This window comes from Anneissia japonica, unplaced genomic scaffold (assembly GCF_011630105.1).
Source record: "Anneissia japonica isolate Jap-2015-1 unplaced genomic scaffold, ASM1163010v1 scaffold2392_len1475705_cov187, whole genome shotgun sequence".
Taxonomy (NCBI): Eukaryota; Metazoa; Echinodermata; class Crinoidea; order Comatulida; family Comatulidae; genus Anneissia; species Anneissia japonica.
The window spans coordinates 979,291-1,003,294 of record NW_022751777.1 but is presented as its reverse complement, the minus strand read 5'-3'; the positions used below and the strand labels follow the sequence as shown (position 1 = coordinate 1,003,294).

Below are 24,004 nucleotides of genomic sequence, written 5' to 3'. Positions count from 1 at the left end.
ATGGAAGTGGATACTACGGGCAACAGGTTACAGGACTCTGTGCGTGCGCTTCTGTTTTTTAAATAATGTATTTATGTCAATCTAATATGTAGAAATCATATATGTTTGCACATATGGGGTATTTCGCAAACTTACGAAAACGATAACCAGAGACGAATAGGCCTACGCCATTATCATTGTCGTCATTCGCGCCTAAAACATTCTTGAAAATATGCTGAACAAGCTAATAAGTAATATGATCCTTGATTCATGCAAAAGGCATGAATCGCCTCAGTTGGGACAGATGGCCTATGGTTGTTTAAAAATTTGATGACGTAATTGTATTCGTTATCATTTTCGTAAGCTCGCGAAAACTCCTATTACAGTATGTTAACAGGCCAGACACTCACGTGGGGACAACATAGGCCTACTCCCAGAATGCAAGCCATTCACTTTCGTTTTCTACTAACTCTCGCGTACAGCCCACACTGTCACGCACCTTCAAATCAGAAATGATACGAAAATTGCTTTTTAATAGTTTCAAAAGTTATATAAAGGACTAAATCAATATCAAGTCACACTACAACAGCAGTACAGTATGCACTGCAATATAGATTAAAATATACTAATAAATCGTAATCTAGCCTATTAAGAGTAGTAGAAAATAAAATTAATTACGGAACATGAACATTAACTCGTAGTTCCACTAAGTCGAAGCCCCACAAAATCCACGCAACGAGTACCGTACGGTACACTAAAATATCGATTTACGTAAGCCTATGATTAAAAGTACATAAACATTCAAGAAATTGGCTTGCTATTCGACTGTCCTATTGATAATAATTCAAATTATAAACTTGTATTCGATTTTACTATATGATCAACCATGGAGAAAATAAAATTTTCTCCATGGATCAACCATGTTGTCTAGGATTTTTCCAACCCTGACAGGTTGATGGCATCAATAGCGTTCTACCAAGATAGACCGCTACCTATTCTGTGTTATTTGATGACAGGCATACATTGCGTCGTGCGCGACGCCGTCTGCTGGTTGTCGATGGCAGACTGCGCGGATTGTTACATTTTTTATACCGTAATATTTCATGTCTAATTTAATATCTGTTTTTGTAAACTTTGACCATATGCTAGGCCTACCATTATGTTTTGATGAATGTCAATAAAGAAAAGTTGAAAGATGTTACCGGTAGTCAAACGATCCGTTGCGTGCCCTCGTCGCGTTGCGTTCTCCACGGGATCGCTTCAGCCGACGATGTGTGATCGGCGTTATGTACGACACCATCACTATAAATCCCAACCCCCTCCCCTTCTATTATTGTATGGAAAGTACACGGCAAAGTATGACTGCTTTTGCCGTTGCTTCATTCGTCTATTCAGAATGTATTTTATGATTAATAGTAGGCCTACTTCGTTCCGGCTTTCTCTAATCGTTATTATGAACGTAAACTAATTTGGCGCGTTATTGATGTATTTCAGTTATTAGGCCTAGTCTGCGTCTCCACAGATTAAATCTGAGCGATTAGTGTTTGTTATGCGAGTCGTTGTTACTTAATTGATTCGAGAGCGAATAATAAGCCATCCTGAATGCGGCTGTTTTCTTTGGTTTAATCTACATGATTGTACAATGTAATGTTTATTTTATGACACTATATAATACAGACTCGCATACCAATGTATTAATATTAGGCATATTTGAAACACTATATAGGCCTATAGTACCCCTATACCGTACCGGTAATGGATTAGTAGATACGTACAAAGCAAATTTTTATTTATTACATTAAAATTACATTGAATTTTGTCAACGTAAACCCTGATCGTATGGTAGCTAATAAGTCTTAGCCCAAGGGCCTAGGCCTGGATCCGGTAAAACAAATTGTAGGCCTACATGCGCTTTCTCTACAATTTTCTCTATGAATAAGCCCCCTGAAAATAAACCCGTTCACATGGACGTCTTATATAGCTTTGCGGAAGCGATTTTGCATTAATCACTAGGACTTCTTCCTATTTGCCTGGTGTACAGACGTTACGGCACTTTTATTGATTTACATATGAGGCTTATTTATGTTTTCAACACTGTATTTAAAAGGCATCTTGTTATTGGGGTCAGGCCGTTGTAATTAAAATAAATAGTGGATATTAAAAAAAAGAAGAGATTACCAATCAAGGTGAATACTCACTTGTTCAGGTACGTGGAAATTGAACCGGGATATGTGGGAATGGGTGGCTTGTGAACCCTACCTGTACTGCGGTAAGGGAGAGAGGGTTTGATTGGGGAGAGAGGAATCGGATATTCTTCCTAGGAAAATGGAATGCCAACACAGATATAAGCATTTTACTCATATTTTTAAACGGATGCAGTGTAGTAGTTTAAACTTTCTTTCATGTGTAATCGCCTTAGAATTAGGTCAAGACGCCCAGCCAATAAAGATACATTACCTCTGAAATCATGTAATCAACCGTAGACAAAAATCAACAGCTTTATTGATTGTAGGCAAACGGTACATGATGTTATTTTTTATGTTGGACTACCGTACTTTGTTTAATTGTGTATGTAGAGGCCCTTCTACGTTTTTGCTTGCTTTTTATCTTTATGTTTCCTGTCATTATTGATGCGTTTAGATTTATCATCATTTTATTTAATATTGCTTTTACAATTATGCTTATAGCAGTTTAATAAGTTACAAATTCACATTTAAATTGAAATAATCGATCAGTGTTCATCAGCAGACTGCTTTCATCACCGTAATAATTAATACGCCAAATTTTAAATCATTTACGTGGCTCACTTTAATAATCATGACTTGAATAGCATCGAATAAAACTCCAGGCGAACTTCTGCACCTTATTTTATGTTGTCAAACGTTCGGTTAGACATGCTTTTTTATTTTTGCTGCGGCCGGGAGGTCATATGAAGGTCATACACATTTGCGTCGAAGCACGTAGTAACGACACGAGTGGAAAACCGCTTAAGCTTACAGACTTGACATTAAAAGTAAAGCCACAGTGTACGCTCTCATGACTAAAGTTATGCATTGCTCTGCGGCCTGCCACGCACATTATCGTCTGTGCTCCACTCAATCAGTTGCGCCGGAGGGAAATAAATCGTTGAACTGATCTAACAGGAGCCGGAGTGAATTCTATTGTTGCGTCTAAGTTCACAATTCTCTGAGGTGCGTAACTAGAACTCTACTTAGATATAACTCAGTTATTCAGTAGCGCTGTAATGCCGGAAATATTTGCACACTGGCTAGGTTATTGATCTAATTTGAGCTCGCTACGGTAAATAACTTCAGCGCCTTTGTTAGCTGCCATCATTTTTTTATTTCTTCGAGCCGATTCTTAATTGTTGTTATGATCTTTTTCTAGAGACGGCAATGGCCGAGGCGGATACTTATTCCAGGCTATCGTCTGGGACGCTCATGGAAGCTCTAATTCGACGCACCCTGATGGAGGACGACACACACGGGGACAGGAATTTAACCAATAATGGTGGTGGCTCGGCTTTTAAACGATGGAAACAACGGGCATTGAATGACCAACCAGCTGATAACATGGAAACTCACGATGCGAATGTGGAAAAATCAAAAGGTTGTAACAAAATGTTGCGTGGTTTGCATTCGACAGATTTAGATCCCTTGGCATGTAGTCAACAAGAAATATTATGTCAATGTCCAATGAAATGTGAATGTCTTCCGCACAAATTTCAGAACATATCAGAAAATGGATATAACGAAATCACACACACACCACCGACTGTTAATTCTCTAGCAACGAAGAATGAGTTTCTTGCGTCGTGCTCGGGTGGGCACGTGTCTATGGGTAATACTAATAGCGACAAACTTAGTGATTATTTAAATTGGCAGTCAGCTAGTTGTAGCTCTGTCATTAAGTCTGAAACGTCTAAAGATGTAGTCAATCCGAGACGACAGTGTGATCGTGGAGATGGTGTCCCTGGTCCCAAAATCTCTCCACCGCACTCGGAACATGACACCCCGGGTAGTGGACTTCTACTCAAGGCTTTAACTGAGCAAAAAGTCAGTGCACACGATAACTCATCAACACAAAACACTCACGGAACATCAGAAAGCAAACATGTTACAAACATGATTCCAAAGAAAAGAATTCGAACCCAGGATAATGTACAATACCTAAAGGAACCGCCACCTGGCTATTACGACGAATGGTTGAAAAACATTGGATTGTATAAAGAAAGCAAAGAAAGCAAAATTATAAATGAAAACAGTTCAGTCAGTCCAAACACAGATTCGTCTAATTCAAACGTACCCCACCATCGTCAGCTAACCAAAGACACAGAGATCAAATGTGAACAAGCTCAATCCGCGCAAGATCTAAGGCGGAAGGTTACTATGGAGATGACAATTGCGACAATGATAGAGCGTACCTTAGACGCTAGTATGCACTTGAACTTTAACGACCCGAAGCAGAACACAACCGAATGCTCAACAAATTTAACGGATGTTAGTTGCAAGGATAGTAAACAAAATGAAACTAATGGGGACACATCGGAGCAGTCGATGGCACAGGCTAGTGAGTCTGCTGTCGATGACGCAAATAGGAATAAGAGCCACGAGCATACTATCGCGTCCAAAATGCCTCCCAAACATGGACCAAAACGGCGTTTTTTCGGGGTGAGCAAAACCATTAAGAAAACAAATAACCAGGGTCGTGATGAAACTACAAGAACTCCAACCCCGGAGTCTGTCTTTCCCCTGCATATAAGTAATAGTAGTATCCTCCGCCAAGCTCTTGGAAATAAATCCGCCATTTCAGAATCCATACAGCAAAAAAACTGTAAGCTCCCAACAAAATCGGCGATAGCATCCATTTCAAAGGCTTCCGAACATAATGCTTATGAATTCTCAGATGAAGCCTCTCTGCAAACTGATTGCAATATGTTTACCCATTACAAATCTGAGCCCGTCTCTTCAACGTCTGATCGATTACAAGAATCGGTCAGATTTTTTATCAAACCGGAAGAAGATTCGTCCGAATGTAACGCGGCCAACCAAGAGGAGCAATTTGATGATAGTATAATATCAGAATGTAGATCTCCGGCAGAACCTAACAAATCGTCTGCATATTGCCATAGCTCAGGGAGTGATAATGGTGGCCGGGCCAGCCCATCAGATACGGCAGATTCTGAAAATCAACCACAGAAGAAGAAAAAACGAAAACGATGTGGTACATGCGAGCCTTGCATGACAAAAGAGAACTGTGGAGAGTGTTCAAGCTGTAAGAACAGAAGAACAGGGCATCAGATTTGTAAGAGAAGGAAATGTGTCCTACTCAGACGAAAGCTGGTAAGTTGATTTAAACATACTTTACTTTTCATAAATCTTATTTAATGAAATATGATGCTCGTGATGTTTTCACGTGTATTGGTATTGGTACCCATCCCATTCTTCCTTTCACATCCATACAACAAGCACAGGACTTGCCAGTTGCAGGATTAAACTTAGTCTGATTATGAAACTTAGGGAGTGAAGTTGTTTTTAGCAAGATAAAAATCCTGGTGTCCCCAGATTTTAGTCCTGGAGCCTTGAATTAGAAGGCTAGAACCTTGACCACAAAGTTACATCTTCACTTCGAAATATAAATAAAAGTGACCTTCTAGGTTAGCTGATATTCAAGTCATCTCGAATAAATTTAATAATAGGATACCCTATATCGCTAGGGCCTTCGCCCTTTGAACGCTACAAGAGCTCTTCTCGTGGACACCGCAAGGGCGCCTGACCTTCGGAAGAAACCTCTTAAGGAATTTTTGTTACTGGTATGATAAACATTTTTACGCTCACGATGAACAAAAAAAGACGTAGAGCGTCTTTTCTGAACACAAGATTTGTAAGAAAACGGTATGCTGCCCTCTAAAATTCACAAGGTGAAAAACTATTGAGGGCACTGTTCATTTGTGTACATTTTTTTTTCGCCCATCGGTTAGACAAAGGAGGCCCAGGAAAAGGAGGAGGTAGGATTGGTTTGAACTTAAATTATCGTACTTCAGAACTAAATTCTAAGTAATTATCAATATTGAAAAATATGTCTTTTATCTGGTTAGCTTGTTTGCATAATTTTGCACGTTTTGAATGTGTTCCTTGTTTTTACTTATGCTATTTTTGCTAGGCCTCGCCCAGCTCAATTGCTACCATCCAATGATTTAAATTGGGATTGATCTCAGCTGGATAGATAATTGTCGTTAGCTTTGGATAAAAAATCTCTACCTAAATAATCAGTTATATTTGTAAGCGGTATTTACAGTCATAAGAATTGGAGCCAAATGTACTAAAAATGTACAGTAGTTATTTTAATCAGTCTGACGACTAGATTAGCCTAGAGGCCTAACTTAGGCCAACTAGGCCTACCTAGTTTAAAAATGCATGACTGGCTGTTTTTCTCTAGGCCTAGGTCTCTTCCCCTAGTTAGGCTAGGCCTAGGTCATAGGCCTTATTGTAGGCCTAGTTTCTTTCATTTTACTTTCTACCTACTACTACTTACTGCATGTAGTTTGTAAGCACTTTTGTTGACTGTGAACAAAATTGACTGTGAATTTACAGTTACTGTTCTGTAAAGTATTAAGTGTGATTATGCTGCCAGGAAGCGTACCCATCAACCATCACAGATTGTGTGCAAAGAGAGGAAACATCAGTTTCTAGCTCAGCTAGTCTGCACATAATGCGTGTATACCGTAAGTGCTTGAATAAGCACCCCTCTCAAATAAGCGCCACTTTCAATATGTTTTGCATCAAACATGATTTTTTCATTAAGCGCCACGGCGCTTAATCGAGAGTATATTACCGTGTGTATAATGAAACACTTAGAAACAGGGTTTTAAATACAATGTATACAGTGTTAAAATGAATAAATAACACAATGAAGACAAAAGCATTTCTTATAAACATTTGTTTACGATGATAGGACCTATGATAGGCCTACTGAACTACAGGAAAACGTGAAATAGGTAGCATGGAAAGCGCCACACGCCAATATTTTTTTTTTATAAGGATCATTTTCGAATAGGCGTCGCACTAAAGCTTAAAAAAATGTTATAAGCGCCGCAGCGCTTATACAAGCATTTACAGTATGGTCACACATTCACAATAGGTCATCGTGTACAATGCTGGAAAAACATTATTTTATTAAATTTAGCACAATTCTAAATATTTAGCTAATGTTTGTCATCTAGACATTAGATTACTCAAATAAAAAAAAAAGGTAAAGTTCAGAGAATGTAGGATGGTCACAGATGATAGAATCCGTTTTAGAGTCATGTCATCGTGCAATCAAAAGCTCGCTATTACGAATGCGATGGCGTTCTTTTACCAACCGGGGCTGTAATTGCAACGAAATTTCATCTCTTTGTTATACCACTCTGCAATCTATTGCTGTAATTATGATATCATGTTTAAAGGAAAGTATTTTGTCAGCATTACCAAATAGAATTTTGACCAGCACTAGAAACAGTTCATTGAAAGGTCTTGTACCAGCCACATGTCTACCCATCACATGTACTGGAGTTATAGAAAGTAAACAAATGCTGTCTAATTTCTATTGATATCTCTTCTATGGCATGCAATATACAATATTTAACAAAAACCTTGAAAGTGTTTGTATGGGACTGAACAGATAACATTTATAACATAGTTTTGTTGACTGGTACTGTATACATCAAAATAATGTTTCAAATTCCATCTACTGCTCCACCGAGACCACAGTTGTTGAATCAGTGGTATAACCTTTGATCTGATGTATAGTTCAACAAGCTAAGCATTTCAGATATTTTCACTTTGCCAACTGATAAAGTTTAAGTTGATATCTAGGCTTTCCAACCAACAAGTTAAGTCCAGTTCTGTTGCGTAACCAAATGTTGCTGGTATGAATCCCCTATCCTTTTGCTTCAGTTATTTGTATTTGAAGCTATCCAATAAATACAAAAATGAATGTTCGTAAATAATGCATCAAAAAAGTACTGTTTTTTTAATTTTTTATTACCAGGCTAGAAGTCCTATTAAAAATCAAACTATGTTTCCTTTGAAAAGTGCAGATTAATTAATAATTAAACATGTGTTTTGAGTTGGCTTGCATAGTAATTCAGTAGTACAGTAGTAGGGGGCTACCCCAATGTAATGGTCCATGCAGCCACTGTTGTGGACAGACGAGAGCTAGCTGGTACCAATTTACCGGGTAGCTGAGACATGAAGAGTCCACACCTCAGGTACTTTGAGACTCTAGTATAAAGCGCTATATAAATCCAACTTCATTACATTAGTTATGCTTTTATTAATGACCTTATCGTCAGTGGTCACTCCAGAAATTAGCTGATAAGAGGTCTTGCATGTTGGACAGGGGCTCGAACAAATGTGATGACTGGAGCCTTAGGGTGCTGGAATAGAATCCTTGGTAGGGTCATGTGGGAGAGTTTTTATGGCGTAGTATAACCCAGACTTGTACTTTCAGATCATAATATTTGGAATTAGCAATCAAAATAATTATTATTATTAAGATAGGTTGATTAATATTTTTAGTCCGACCACCTCGTCATGGCTTCGGATGACTTTAAATTATTTGTAAAAAACAATCTTAATTCCTCATCTATAAATTTGGAGATTATTTTTTTATATATAAATTATAATTATATATTCCCAATGGAACTAATATTATTACTGTATCAAGATGAATTACTTTGTCAGTGAGACATTGTTATAGCAGTACTGCACTCTAAATTGATAAAATTATGATAATAATTTGCATAATAAATTAATATTATATCCAACTTCCCTATTAACGTTAATTGTCTACCACTATAGATTAAAGAATTGTTGTAAAAGAGCCTTGTATCATGTACATAGTTTACTATATACTGTAATTTATTTTAAAGTCTAACTTCCCTGTAAAACTACACCCAACTTAATTAGGAAGGTTCCCTCATTTGACTGACCAATCAGTGTCACCAAAAGCTATCAGCGATAGCAAGTAGCGATTTTATGGAGACCAGGTTTAAACAATGTACAGTAATACACGATTCTCACGTACAAAAATCTTAACAAATGTAACCAAAAGTAACATTTTACGGCACGTGTGAAAGTACCTCCGTGTAATATCCTTGTAAAATCTCGGAACGTCTCGGTAATCTTTACCAGCCTCGCTGAGGCTGGTAAAGCTTCCGAGATGTAGCATGGATGGATCTGCGCATGCGCAGGGATTTCAACACAACAACAATCTACTGTGTTTCACAGGGTCCTTTGAATTTTCTGCCTTCTGCAGACGATTCTGATCCACTAGAAATAGATAGGCCTAGTTTTTCTCAATGATGAATGAATTACCCTTATTGATGTTAATTAGAAATGGTAGAAGAAGAAGATATACATAAAATCGTCGGGATGGTGTTAGTACTATTACTAGTATTATCAAAAGTCGACAGACACGTTGGAAACTATGCCTAGTTTAGTAGTAGTAGTACAGCAGTTGTTAAGGGCATTGATTGCTTCAAATGTTTACTGTGATGGGGAGTTAACAGTCCTGTGACAGGGGTTCTCAACTAGGCCTAGGCTAGACCTATATCGCAGTAGGGGAAAAAATGGTTCATGGAATAAACACTGAATAAATTTTACACGACCTCGGCATTACCTTACAGATGTGTGTGAATGCTTTTTATCTCGGTAGGAATAACTCGGGAGATCGCTCGGTTACAATTTGTTACTTTTTGTTAAATTTAACTTCATGTGTGGATCGGGTATAAGTCTTACCTTCAGTAACATGGAATAGCCTAGGCTGTCTGGGCTACAGGGTCAAAGGTGTGGAATACCTAATCCATCATCCTAGTTGTGAAGTTTAGCAGGACAACAAATGGATAAAACAATGTGAAGATTTATTAAGTGTGGAAGGAAGTAAAATGCATAATTTATATGCTGTGTCTTTCTCGACAAATTCAATACAAAAGCATTTTCATAATAAGCCTAGGCCTATACTGTTTGTTTAATGATGCCTTTTGTATTTTTCATTTCTTTTTAGGCTTCAAGTTCTAAAAACTATGTTGGTGCTTAGTTTGGTCTGATTACTCAGCTTTCATTAAATTTATTGAATTTTCTATTGAATTTATTGTGTGTTGTGTTGTTTTCTTTCTATTTTGATGGTTTGTTTTTTAACTGAACCACTTTGAAAACCAATGGCAGTACACAAGTACTGAATGTGCAGTTTAAAGAAAGAATAAATAATATAATAATAATATTTCTAACACAGCCATTCATTGTTAACCAAATATAATTGATATTATGCCTGACTTCCCTATGGAAATTCGTTAACTGTGCACTATAGATTAAAGAGATAATCGTTATAATGTCATTATAAAATGTGCCTCATGAAATCATTCCTTATCCAATCAGGTGTGTGCTCATTGTATAAATTATTGAATAAACGTTCCCATAGTTACCAAGTGTTCTTATCATCTGGCTGTAATGATCTGAACATCTTTAGTAGAGTAGGGCATAAATAGCCGCCTTGTGCTTTATGCTTTATTTTGCTTGGCTCAAATTCAAGCTGTCTCATTCCACATGCTGTGACGGATAACTGTAATGTTTATACTGTCAGTGGTTTGTTGGTGGTTTCCTCCAAAAGACTGCATTTACAACCTCCATTTATTCAACAACCACCCCTCATTAAAAAAATATTCTGTCATTCAGTGACTGTTTAATATTCCTGTCATCCTGTCTTAATTAATAAATATTAATTATTCAACAAGAAATGTGCATATTTTTTATAGTTTATTTATTTAATATCTGTAGTTTAGTGAAAAATTAGTATCAACAGCAGGTAGGTGTTAGCAGGAGAGTAAGTCACAACTCACAGCATCATTGCGTACAGGTGTAGTTCCCTGGAGCAGCCGTAGAGAGGCGCTTGGTACTGGTAGCATCATGTTCAAATAAGTTTGCAACGACAAGGGCTGAAGTAAACTGGAATATCAGAGTTCTTTAAAGTGCACGAGCCAGCCGTGTACTCTGGTTCATCTGATATGACTTGGCTTTACCAATCAAAACCTGGGTGAGGAAGGTCTCAAACCAGCACCAGTGTTACCAGAACCACAGCCTTACTGCTTGGCAACTGTCAAGTCAGGTGTAGAGTGTACAAAAAGCCATGTCATTTATTTGGTCATAGGTTCAAGTCAGGGATGACTTTTAATAGGGAGCCTTCTTAAAATTAAATTTTTAATCCAGATGTCATTCCTTTTGTGTTAATTAAATCATTGTTTTGAATTGTCTTTTTTCCAATTTTTCAATAAGCATTGTTTAAAAATATGTTTTGTTGCTATTATTATTAATGTTTGGTTAATCATTTACAGTACTTTAAAATGTGCCATTTATTTGCTGATCGTAGGCCTACTACTTGATATAATTTTAATTTATGGCCAACCTTAGCGTTTTTTTCTACCATCGTATTGTAGCAAGTTATATTGCCACTTTTTTCTTCAAACATTTAAACTGGATTTTAATTTGAGGATATTAATATAATAAGCTACACATGATTTTTGCAACTATGTAATTAATGTTACTAAGATCTATATTTATTTTCTTTCATTTCTATAATAAAAATAATAATAATAATATACTTTATTATTAAAAGGATACGTCAAGGCCGTGTAAGGCCATATGTAAAGTAATAAAATATAAGGAAAATATAAAAGTAAAAGAACAAAATGAAAACTACATTTTAATAAAAAGTTAGCAAGTAGCAAAAAGGGGTAGGGGGAATAAGAATCATGATTAAGAATGTTAATATGTTTGGTTAAGTTTTTGATAAGAAAATCAAAAGTAAACAATTATGAAAGTAAACTTTTAAAAAGATATATTAGGAGAAAATTTCAGATCATCTGCAGGGTTATTCCAAGGCTTACTTCATGAAATGAGAGACTATTTTTCTTATCAGTTTTAGCTTAGCGATATCAAAATTAATACCATCAGCTAGTCTAGTGTTGTAGTTAGTTATTATCTCTGATGAAAATGTTCAGAAAGATTAGTGATGTATATAGTTAAGGTACTGTACTGGTATTTTCTAGAGGGGTTTTTTTCCCCTTTCTAGCTGTTTATCAAAACATTTTCACCAGCAATAGCGGATTTGTAGGAAATGAAGAAAATTGTCTGCCTTTTCCTCCAACCCGAGACCAGCTGTTCAATTAATTGATCAGTGTTAAATCCAACAAAGAAATTTAGTATTTTCCCTTATTTAACCAGCTTGGATTTATGGCTAATTAGTATGAATGGAGGATGGGGGATGTATATTGTCTTTGGGCCCTGGTCAGTTGATCTTGAATTACAAGTGCCATATATGGAATCATGTGCTGATATCCATGACTTACTGTATGGCATTGAGGTTTAAGCTGTACTCTACTGAGCATTCAGTCAGGCTCAGAAGACTTTATCAAAATGGTGTTATTTTTCTTCTCCTGTTATATAGACTTAATTAATGTTTTAATTCCACACTGTACTAGAGCATAAACAGAGAACTTTGAAAAAAATTAACTATAAAAAGCATTTGTGTTATTATAGGCTATTATTGTCATGATTTTACAATGATACTAATCTAAAACTACATTGCTAAGAGTAATCTGTTTGGTACTCCAGTTGACCCCTGAACTATACTGAATTACTTTTCATTCATTTCTGTAAATGACCCCTATGCTTGAATAATTACAAAGACAAAGAAGTGAACAAAAACATGAACTCTACTAACGGTAGTCTTTAGATTGTGATTTCATACGGGATGACTATATATACTGTTCCTAACTAGTATTTGAATGAATTTCTTTACTGTGTTATAGTAGTTGTACTGTTAACAAACATGTTAATACTTATCCCTTTCATTTTGGGGGATTGTGAAGGCACCTATTTAATCTTTTTTTTTAAACTTTCAAAAATAAATGTAGATGTACATTGTGTAAATAAGGCCATCTTTGTTCAGAAAGAAAAGTGGCTGCATTCTTTTTTTTTTTTTTTAAACAATGACAAGTTTTTTATTTTGGCCTACTGGAAGCCATTTTTATATTATTTATTCAACCGAAGTCAGTTATTGTAAGTTTACTTACTATCATCACACAATATAGACATTCCCCATCTGAAAGACAATTAGTTTGGACATAATAGAAGAGTGCAGTACTAATTAATGCAAATTAATGATTAAAAAAAAAAAGAAAAAAAACATCAATTGAGAGACAAGTAGGACTAGGTTATTCTCAACCCATTAAATCAGGCTTCACAGAAGTAGGACATCGATTGAACTGGAAATCTGTGGTTGACATGGAAAGGCTTACAAGCCTTGTCCTTTTCTTGACCTTGTGTTTGAATAATTAATCTAGTAAAAAAAATGATAAGTACCAATCTATTTTTACTCATCCCTGTCATGAGCGGCCTTTATTCCTTTGTTCATAGCATTGGATGCTTGGTGGAGTATCTGTCAACTCATTTAGGAGATGGTTAGCTTCCTTATGGAAGTTCTTAGGCAAGGCCAGGTGAACTAAGGTGTGCAAGTCCGCCCTTTGTGGGCCCCGTATAATGAGTATTTAATTATTTTGAGTTGTTACCAACCTGACTCAACATGTTGAAGTACTTTATCTTAAGGGTTAAACATACAGTGAGGTAACATGTTCTTTTGTCGAATATATTCGGTGGGTTTTAATAACTTCCAATCGAGAAAAAATATCTTAAATGTAGGTTTCTATCTCAACTTATAACCTTTAGATTTTAAGGTGAAGTCTTGGAAAAGAAAAAAAATATATAAACAGTTGGATTCAGCTCCAGCCTGTAAGCTAATTTTCCTCTGCTATTCTAATCGCCCTGTTTTGTTTTAGAATGTATGTAATAATAATAATTTTTTTTTTTCAAATTTATGATCGTTTTTCAATTTGATTTCTAATCTAGACAGCCTGGCACTTCATTGAAGAATTCTTTACCCCTTTAAATTAAACAGTCATCTACAATGACATTATTCATTCAAAAGTAAATTCAAAAACATTTTTCATGTGTATAAACTAATGCCTAAAGTTGATCATTGATATTGTATTTGAAATTTTACTATACACTTACGATATTTTTTTTAATTAAATTTGTTTTGGTTGTTACATTCACTATCTAAGCATTTTAAGTCTTATTTATGTATCAAGTTCCCAGATTATCTAAATGTTTTGTTCTTTATTAATTACTGTAGATCAATGAATATAATATTAATTATATATATTATTATTGTATATTATTATTATATATCATATTTGCCTTATAACATTTTTAGATGAGTTCTTTCCTGTTTTACATTTTTTGATATACTGATTGTTACTCAATCTTTCTCTCTCTCTCTCTCTCTCACTGTCTAGGCTCAATTACCTCCTAATATAGATGAGAGCACCGGTAAAGAGGAAATTCCAGCAAGTTCCACTGAGGTAAGTCATTCTGAACTTTGAACTTCCAACTCATTATAATATTTGAAATTTATCAGATTTTTAATCATTTTCACAAGAGTAAAAACATACAAGAAAGATTCAATAGTCTTGTATTTTTTATGAAATAACATTAACAAGAAACAAGAGTCATTTATGTTTTATGGAGGGAAGGATAGAGGGATGTCATAGAAAAGGGTCTGTTCCGTACTTGTGGTGAAATTATGAAAATAATGATAATCCACAATGTAATCTACAGTATATACAGTAATTTTCTTCTTTTTTTATATAATAACTCCGTGAAAAGAGAAATAATTCATAATCCAGACAGTACTTGTACATAATGATGGCCAGAAGTTCTATACTATTGTTTTTATAGTTTTAACTATCTAACTATTTGGAATATACTGTAGGAAATTTTACATCTTAGGATAACGAGCCCCCTCCCCATTATCTCGTCTAATTTGGAAGTAGAGTTCATTGGTATGTGTTTTGTATTTTAAATGAAAATAAATTATTGTGAAAAAGGAGGTACCCCACTGTAAGCAAGCTTTAATTGTGGGGTCCTAAACATAAGAATGTTTTAACTTGGGTATTTAAAATTCATCCTCTAACTGAAGATGTCTGGTAAGAAGGATGATCAGGTATGTTTTTTGCACGATAATTTATATAGTCTAATCTATATTTTTAATTTAATCTATAGTTTTCTAAATAAAAATAAAAATTATGTTTTCTACGAGTACTTTTCTATTTTTTAGGCCACGTTGAGGCCTTTATTAAAGTTCGCTGTAGTATTTGTACAATACAATGCGCTACTAATAAACCTTGGTTATTTTTAAATCATTCATTTTTAATAAGATTGCCATTATTGGATGTACCGTAAAGCAATACAAAGATGTAGCTAGTGTCAGTAGTAGCTTGTAATGTCTTTACACCATCCATAATATTGAGATGAATAAGAATAAAATATGTGAAGACAAATATCAATAAAACCTAGTACGACTAGGCCTATGTAATAAAAACTTGTTTAAAAAAGGTGAACTCAAAATGGATTTTGAACTTCATCATGTGTACTTTAAAGCTCTCAAGTGGATTTGTACTACTGATTCAGCTGATTGAAAGCCAAATCTTTTGGCCATTCGTAAACATGAATGACCGTCACCTTTACTAAAACAGTTCTTAAAACAGACGGCCTATTGAAATCGCTTAATGAGACGGCCTATTCAGCCAGCTACTTAGCTGCATGCTTCACTGAAACTAAAAGACAGGTCCTTAGTATAAATAATATTAACAATATCTATTCACTGAAACCTATTCATCTCCAACAATGGCAATTGTCTGATCCAGCCAACCAGCTTGCACTTCCTAGAGCAAACCTTATGAATATTAATGAGCTATGACCCTGGAACCTTTGTGGAATACATCCATAGCCGCCAGCGAAGCAGTAAGAAGATTATTATATTACTCTGCTGCTGTTCCACAAGATATAATTTCTGCATGGGCAGACACTTGGCTTAGATTATTTTTTTTTTCACTGCTTGGTTCATTTACTGGATAAATATCAGTCTGGATAGCCACTCGTGATATATGATGCCTCTGTAGGAAACACCAGGAGTCTGATCTACAGCAGTCATTTTCATCTAGGCCCATAGTTCTGGATTTTAATTGTGCTGAGATATCTTTCTTTGGGGAAGGAAACCCCCCTACAGCTGGTTGGATTATTTCAGCCAACTCTACTCTAGTTGACACGGACATAATAATCAGCTCTTAGCCTCCTGTCAGTGATAGCGTGAGTTGCCTTTTTTCAATCATGATTCAAATAGATTGAGTATAAATTGTCTCTATACAGTATTTAAATTTCTTTAGCTACTGTACACTGTGTTTAAGAACTAACTGGAAAGGTCTCTACTCTTGTTTGGTTGAACATTTTGAAATTATATTATGGACATTTTTTTCTCCAGCATATTCCCCTAATACCAAATATTCTAATTAAAGTTTTTTTAATCAGTAAAATTATTCATGTTTCAATTTTTTATGGCTGCAATAATTTTTTGAGATTTTAAATATTAACATATTATAGAAGATTATTATAAAGCTATTTTGAAATTTAGAAGTAATTTTAGAGAACACTCCAAAATCTATCCCTTTTTTAAATGGAATAATGGATTTAAATTTTAGGTAATATCACACAGGATACAATATTCTAAAGTTCTTTTAGTTTAAAAAAAAAATGAAAATAATTCAAAAAGTAAAAAAAAAATACTTTAAATAGTAAAAAAAAAATAAATAAAGTGATAGTAAAATTGTTCAACCAAACACTGTAGATCACAAAAAGAAATTTTGCAAACAATAACCCATTATGTTGTAATGGAATAGTATATTTTTTTAAATGTTAGTATAATTTAAAAGAAAAGTTTTCAGTGTTATAATTTACTCAGAAATATATTAATTTCTCCATTGTAGTTTCTATTGTATCCCAATGCAAAATGCATTTTCTAATGTACACATACCAAGAGGAGAAGTATTGATTTTTTTTTTAAGCACTGACTCACTCCTCATGAGAACTTCTTTTGTCGTATTCTAAAGATTACCTGACATTCATCGGGTAGCATTGTGGGTGCAAAGTTCATTTGAATTGGTGTCATTTGCAAGCCCGCACTATGAATGTCATCGCCGCTGTAATGTTTTTCTCGTTAGTGTTTAGGACTATAAAAAAGGCCTGTTATATTATGCTGGTTGTGGTATACTATTTTTAAAGTTGTCATTTTTTAGGTCTGTAATGCTTTTAATTTCGGCACCATGTCTAAAAAAATGTAAAACAAATAGAACTTAACGCAATCATGAATTCTGAAATAATATTTTTTGTTCATTTTTTTTTTGTAGATACCACGTCCAAATTCAGATTACATCATTAAAGTAGTAATACATAATACATGGTTAGGGAACTGTATATAACAACAATAATTTGTATACCAGCTGATAATGACATGTTTGCTGTGGTTTACTGTTGATAGAATTTGATTCTGTTTGATTTCTATGGTTTGGTATTAGCACTGTTTTGTTGTTAACCACAAGTTTTCAAATTCAGTTCCTGGCTAAATATTCTAACACATTGTACTAATTAATTTTGTGGTACACCCCACCTGGTTGCTATGTTCAATTCAAGTATTTTTTTTTACCTTCGTTTGAGTCCTAAATTATATTAAGATCGGGTCAGTGATGCCATTTGATATGTATCAACGCACAGATTGTATTACGAAAGGCAGAGGTCAACCAGAAATAATCCTCTTGTTGTCATTCGTTGGTGATTATTCTGGTTGGATACCAATTTTCCAGTTATTTTCATTAGCAATGTACTTAATTAAGTCTATATTTTTCTTTATTTTTGGCAACATTTAGGCCTATATAAGTGTTATTGTAGGAGCTCGACAGTTATTTAGCAAAAACATGTCTACATTAATATGGAAAAAAAGAACTTACAGTTCTAATTAACATGAAAAATATAGATTTAATATTTTTCTTTGATTTTTAGAGTATTATTAAATGTTGCATTTAATTACTGTATATTATTATTATGCTGGAAATTATTTATTCAAAAATAGAAAATGATGTACACAGTTTATAAAGAATTATACTGATAGGAGTGTTTTGAATTGTTCAGCAATGATTTGTACTTTCCTTAGCTACAGTATTACAATCTAAAGAATATAAAACTGTTAACAATTTCAATGCAAATATTTAAACTAGTCTCATCAAAAGATGTAAAATAAATTACGATTTTTCTAAAATTCTAGTGATTGTTTTGACATCAGGTTCCTTTTTTTATAACTTGCATAAATATGAAATGACAATTATCATTTTTTTTGGTGATATTTTTTTAATTGCAAATGTTTTGATATTATTTAACATCTGTTAGAAGCATCCAGAGCCAATGAGTTCCTAATTAATCCTGTCACTTAGCATAGCACATGATGTAGCCTACAGTACCTGTCCTATGAAAAACATGAGCTTGAACTTCTTGTTGTCATGCATATCAAAGACTAATTTATTTTAACCTTGTTTAGGTCTCAGTATGTTGATGCTAGGGCTGGCATGTCAGCCAACATCTAAATCCTGCAGCTTAATATAGCAGCAGCCAACATCTAAATCCTTGCAGCTTAATATATAACGGGCTCTCTTATACAATATTTCCCTCCATTTGACCAAACAAAGGGGTTTTTTTCTCCCAAGTTTTTGTGACTTAAAGTTAATAGTGATGGAGATATTATATGATTTACCTGGATCAGTGTTTAAATCTGGATGTGTGGGAGGTCTGTTAAGGAGAATACTCTTATCTAATGATATTTTAATTTACTAGTCGGAGCTACTGTATATTTGTAATGAGTAGCTATTATACAATATCAGAACAGTTTAATAAATTATTACAAAACACTGGGCTGTAATAAAGCCTTTTTGTCAAGTTTTATAATTCTATACTGAATATGTACTATTGGAAAATGCTATATGAGAAGCAACCAACTTTATACAGTACAGTAGTAAGTTTAATAATACAATTAATTAGTCTTTCACAAAAATGAGGTGTAGAAACATACAATAATATAGGACAATCAATCATTAATCAAAAAATTTAAATATCAATCGATATAAGTGTTTTAAAGAGCCTGTGTCTAGTCTTATGTATAAAATATCCCACAGAATTTTATTTGCAATAGAAAACAAATCTGGAATATTATAATATTTGAATGAAATATTTCTATTATCAATATTAAACATGACAATGATACGTTCAAGTCTCATATTTCAGTTGATGTTCTAAACATAGAAATGAGTTGCTTTGTGCAAATAAATTCCCCTTACTTTAGTTGGCAAACTTAAGTACTCGTTGCTATTGCACGCTTCGACTTGAACAAGAAGATTTTCAGCCTCGACTTCACTTGTCTTCATACCGGTGAAAACATCATGCCCACGTGCTTTCCCTGGCAACGCGCCAACAAGAGCCTCAGACCTGATGTTTGTCGTTTTATACTACTACACATACAACAGATGAAAATAGAAATCGCTTTTCCAGCCAGCCGTGTCAAAGGTCAATGTTTCTGGTTTACATTAACCTGCACAGATCTGCACATAGATTATCAGCGAAAATATTTTTTAACATCGAGAAATGAAACCGAATGTTAATGGAGCTTTATGCATCAATAAAGTCTTCAGCATGTAGGCAACTTGCATAATTAGTGCCGTAGTAGTAGTAATGTAGATTAGATATTACATTTAGAAAATGCATTACCGGTACTAGTTGAATACACACGGAGCCAACATGCACTTTGCTCGTTTGTATAGCAATTACCGAAAGATAAGTCCATACGGAATCACTGTTAGTCTCGCACGTACTGCTCAAACTGATCAACATGAATCGGAGTGGAATTTCAGCATAAGACATGAACTGTTAAGAGTTGAATAGGATAGTACAGATTGTTGTCTGGGAGAGTCCTTTTAATAAAGGCCCTAGGTCAAAGAATACTGATTTTATTACATCAATTGAAATGCTGTCTTGTGCTCTGGAATATTTTAACATTATAAATTGAATTTGTTAGAGAAATATTTGCTAACTGCAAAATGTTTTTATTGCCTTTATCAGATTTTGAATGCCAAAGTACTAAATTTGCACTACAGTAATTTTTTTTTTTTTTCAATCAGAATTTTATATTGTAATGCACTTGATAAATTTTGATATTTTTTCTAGCCAAATGGAATGTGTTGCATCTCTAAATCATCATTGTTAATAAACACTGCTGGCAAAGAAATATATATATATAAAACACCTTTATATTGGAATGAAGGAATTATTGAATTTTTATTTTGATTTTTATTTTAGTTAATTACAGATATTATATTTGGTTGATAGTGAATTTTAATACAGAAAATGAGGGTTGTATACTGTACTGGTAACTCCTGTAGTTTTATGGAAGAAGCCTTGGGATTTTGCTGATTGGCTTGTCCCAATTTTTGCTCTACATTAAGGATAGTACAATAACCTACGAAGTGATATATTGTTAATTTGTTAGTGATTTAAGTTAAATAAGCATGAAATGAAAGTCCTTCTAAGGGCAAACATTCCTCAGATAAAGTACAGTACTGTACTATACTGTATTCTGTGGCTCTAAAGGCCTGTACTGTACAATCGTAAATATTCATCACTTCTTAAATATTAATAAGTTGAACATGTTATAATGTTATAAAAGTTAAATAAGCATGATATGACAATTCTAAGGCCTAATGTTCCTCAGACAAATTATGATTCTGTATGCTATATGGATTTGAATATTCATGAACCTACATGAATGTTAATGACCTAAACACTTTATATTATACTATATGATATTGACATCAATGATATATGAAATCAACCAATAGTTGTTTCTGTATTATAATCAAAACATAGTTGTTGGAAACACCTTAAAGATACCTACAACACAGTATCAACTGCAGAACTCAAATGCAAGATACATTGTTTTGTCTTGTAATAGTAGGCCTACAATACCACCAAGTCTACAAGTACTACTGTACTTACTAGCAAATTTCAGATTGTTGTTCTTTACAATCTGCCAGAAACATTGGATTATCAGCTTATGATGAATGGTTATAGTGATCAAGTGTTATGATGTCATAAATATATATTGACCTTATGAAATATTGTTGACCTACGACCCTGTTGATATGAGTCGGCAAATCCAAAAGGAAATGGCAAGTTACTGCTTAATGGCTCCCACAGGGAAAAAATACTGGAGGGCTGGAATAGAATACAACAGAAGGAAAACAGACTGAATTAGATCAACTTTAAAACGGAAGCAGTCTTTTGATCGAAATGAAGATGATCAGAGTTATGATTCTATTGAGCATGCTCAGATATGATTAGGTCACATGATTTCTTCCACTAATGAGATGTACTCGGCAGTCCTTGAAATGCATGTTCTAGCAGTCACAGTGTACATTTTTTAAGTGTGTTGATAATATTAATATTATTTGTTTCATGAATAATAATATCTGGGGTTCATACCATCATTAAATATTCATTAAACATGTTTATCTCTTGAAAATGCATTCATTAAAATACTTTATTTCTTCATGAATAACATTATTTTTTAACCATTTTATCTTTAAATGCATTGATTGAACAATACACCTTACTACAATACTTCATGCATAGTTATTATACAGTATAATTTCTGCATTATTCAATATTCATAAAAAAGTTTATCTTTTAAAAGTGCATTGAATAAGTGCCTTACTTATTCATGCACAATGATATAGTGTTTATTCATATAATTATTCATATATATCTTTATTATCTAAATGTACATTTATTAAAATACCTTACTACAATGCATAACATCACCTTGGTCATGCAGGCTTTCTCATTTTAGATGAGTGAATTTTTGAATAAATATAATGGTTCATTCATTTGCAAACTAAAAGCCAAATGAAGTAATACAACTAGTAATAATCTAACCTTGAATACTGTACATTATTTCTTGTTAGAAATTTAATAAGTTAAGTCTTTAAGTGCCAGGTATTTCATCTGATGTGGAATAAAACAGTCAAGGTAGTATTTGATTATGAAATATAAATTTGCAACCAAACTAATGCTCAAAATGTAGTAGTCTTTGAAACAAAGAAAAAAGGAAATAGGCCATTACAGGAAACTAAAGATGAGAGCTAGAGGTCATAGGTCAGTCTTCCTGCTTGGCTGCATAAACACTGCTGTTATTATTCATAGTCATCCAGTTTTAGTTATATAAGCCGGATCTACAACATGTAATATTCTAACCGCAGAAAAAATGCACTGGCAGAATTTTCCATGTACTACTTAGTGGTAGGTGGTATATTCTCTTAATTAATCTACTTTTCAATTATAGAATGTAATACATTATTTGCAAGCTTGTTATAAAATATTTTTAAAAATCCATGAATATAAATTGCTTTTATTAATACTAGTTTGAGGTTTAAATTGTGTTTTGATTTTTTTTTTTTTTTTAACTGCATTTTTTGTTAATTCCACCGTGTAATTTTGTTTGAAGCAAACCATCAGTTTTGATACTCAGCCAATCCTCTTACTTCTTGTTTCAATGTGCGGTATGAATGATATTTCTCAGGAGCCGTTTGAATGATTATCGTAAATGCGTAGAGACAGCGTCACCTGTATTCAAGCTCGGTAATCAATTATACATTCAGTTTTCAGATGTCTAATTTCCCTAATCAAGATATTCTTGAAAGTCATTTTGATAAGGTTTAAAGTTGTGATTACTTCGTCACCAGTCCGTCTTTGAATCTGTCACAACTTAGCCATGTGACGGAGCAGAGACGGAAACGTTCAATCAATCCCCAGAGTGAATTTATTTTGAGCATGAACATTCTTTCACACAACTTTTTAAAAAAATTATTTACGTTCGTGCTGTGTAATATGTCTGTACTGTAGCTTTAATATTGCTTAGGGGATTTGTCCTAATCTCTTTCATAACTAACCTGTTATGTACAGTAAGTTAACCTTAATATAATATTTTAATGGTCCAAATGCAATTTTACTATCCAACCATGTGGGTATTTTTCACTAGGCCAATGGGTGACAATGGATGGTAAAGTGGCTAGCTTAGAGCATTCTTATCTAGGCCACAGTAGTATATACTATTGTACTGTACCAAACCTTACTTCAAGGCAGCGTAAAATATCGGTATAATCCTTTATTCTTGGGAACTTTTTTTTTTTTTTTGGTGGGCTATTAGGAGTCGGGCTTGAACTAAGTTGAGATATTCATGAGAGTAGTATAGTATGTTCCCCATTAAAAAAAACTGAAACTAGCAATCATTCAATCAGTTATTGATCTTAAATTTAAATATTAATTTGCACAGGTGTAATCGAACTTGGCCACTTATCACCAGCTTCTTTCCTGTTCAAATTTGGCTACTGTAAATACATTGCAAAGTCACAAGCTAACTTGTAATTGATTTCACTGTCAATTTAGCTAATAATATTAATAATAGTCCTACATATTTATTTGCATAATCACAGGTATTATTAAGGATTTTTTTTTTGCTCCCTACTTGATTATGTAAATTTAATATCGATTCATTGTTTTATTTTTTCCATTTTTGCTTGCATACTTTAGCTTTCCTATGATCATTCCCAGTTTCTCTCATCTACTGTAACTTATATTCCCTGAATTATATGTTTTTTGTTGATGGCAAATTTATCCTTCAAGATCAGGGAAGTACTGTAATCCCTGTTTCGGATATCATATGGATAAGGACAGCCGTGACCTTGTTTCCAGCGATTCTCATATCGAAGTGAAGAGGGATGTGTAAAGGTGACCTCTGTGTGTATTTACCACAACAACTGACAGAACTTTAAGTGGATTATTATACAGTACATACAGTACAGTCGTGAAATATTGCACTTTTACCTGCGCGCAGGCTTCGTAGATACATCGTAGCCTGACATGATATAAACAATCTAACCTGCGCGCAGGCTTCGAAGCCTGATAATGATATAAACAATCTAAGCAAGGCTACGCGAAGC

At 34.0% G+C, this 24,004-nt stretch overlaps 1 protein-coding gene across 1 annotated transcript in view; it reads left to right on the top strand.

The window, feature by feature from the left end:
- The window catches only part of LOC117121846 (methylcytosine dioxygenase TET2-like), an 80,218-nt gene that overhangs the window by 26,694 nt on the left and 29,520 nt on the right, over positions 1-24,004 (top strand). The window contains exons 2-3 of the mRNA XM_033267227.1: positions 3,367-5,321; positions 14,372-14,437. Coding sequence (XP_033123118.1) covers positions 3,375-5,321; positions 14,372-14,437 — 2,013 coding nt within the window. The 5' untranslated portion in view covers positions 3,367-3,374. The remainder of the gene's footprint in view (positions 1-3,366; positions 5,322-14,371; positions 14,438-24,004) is intronic.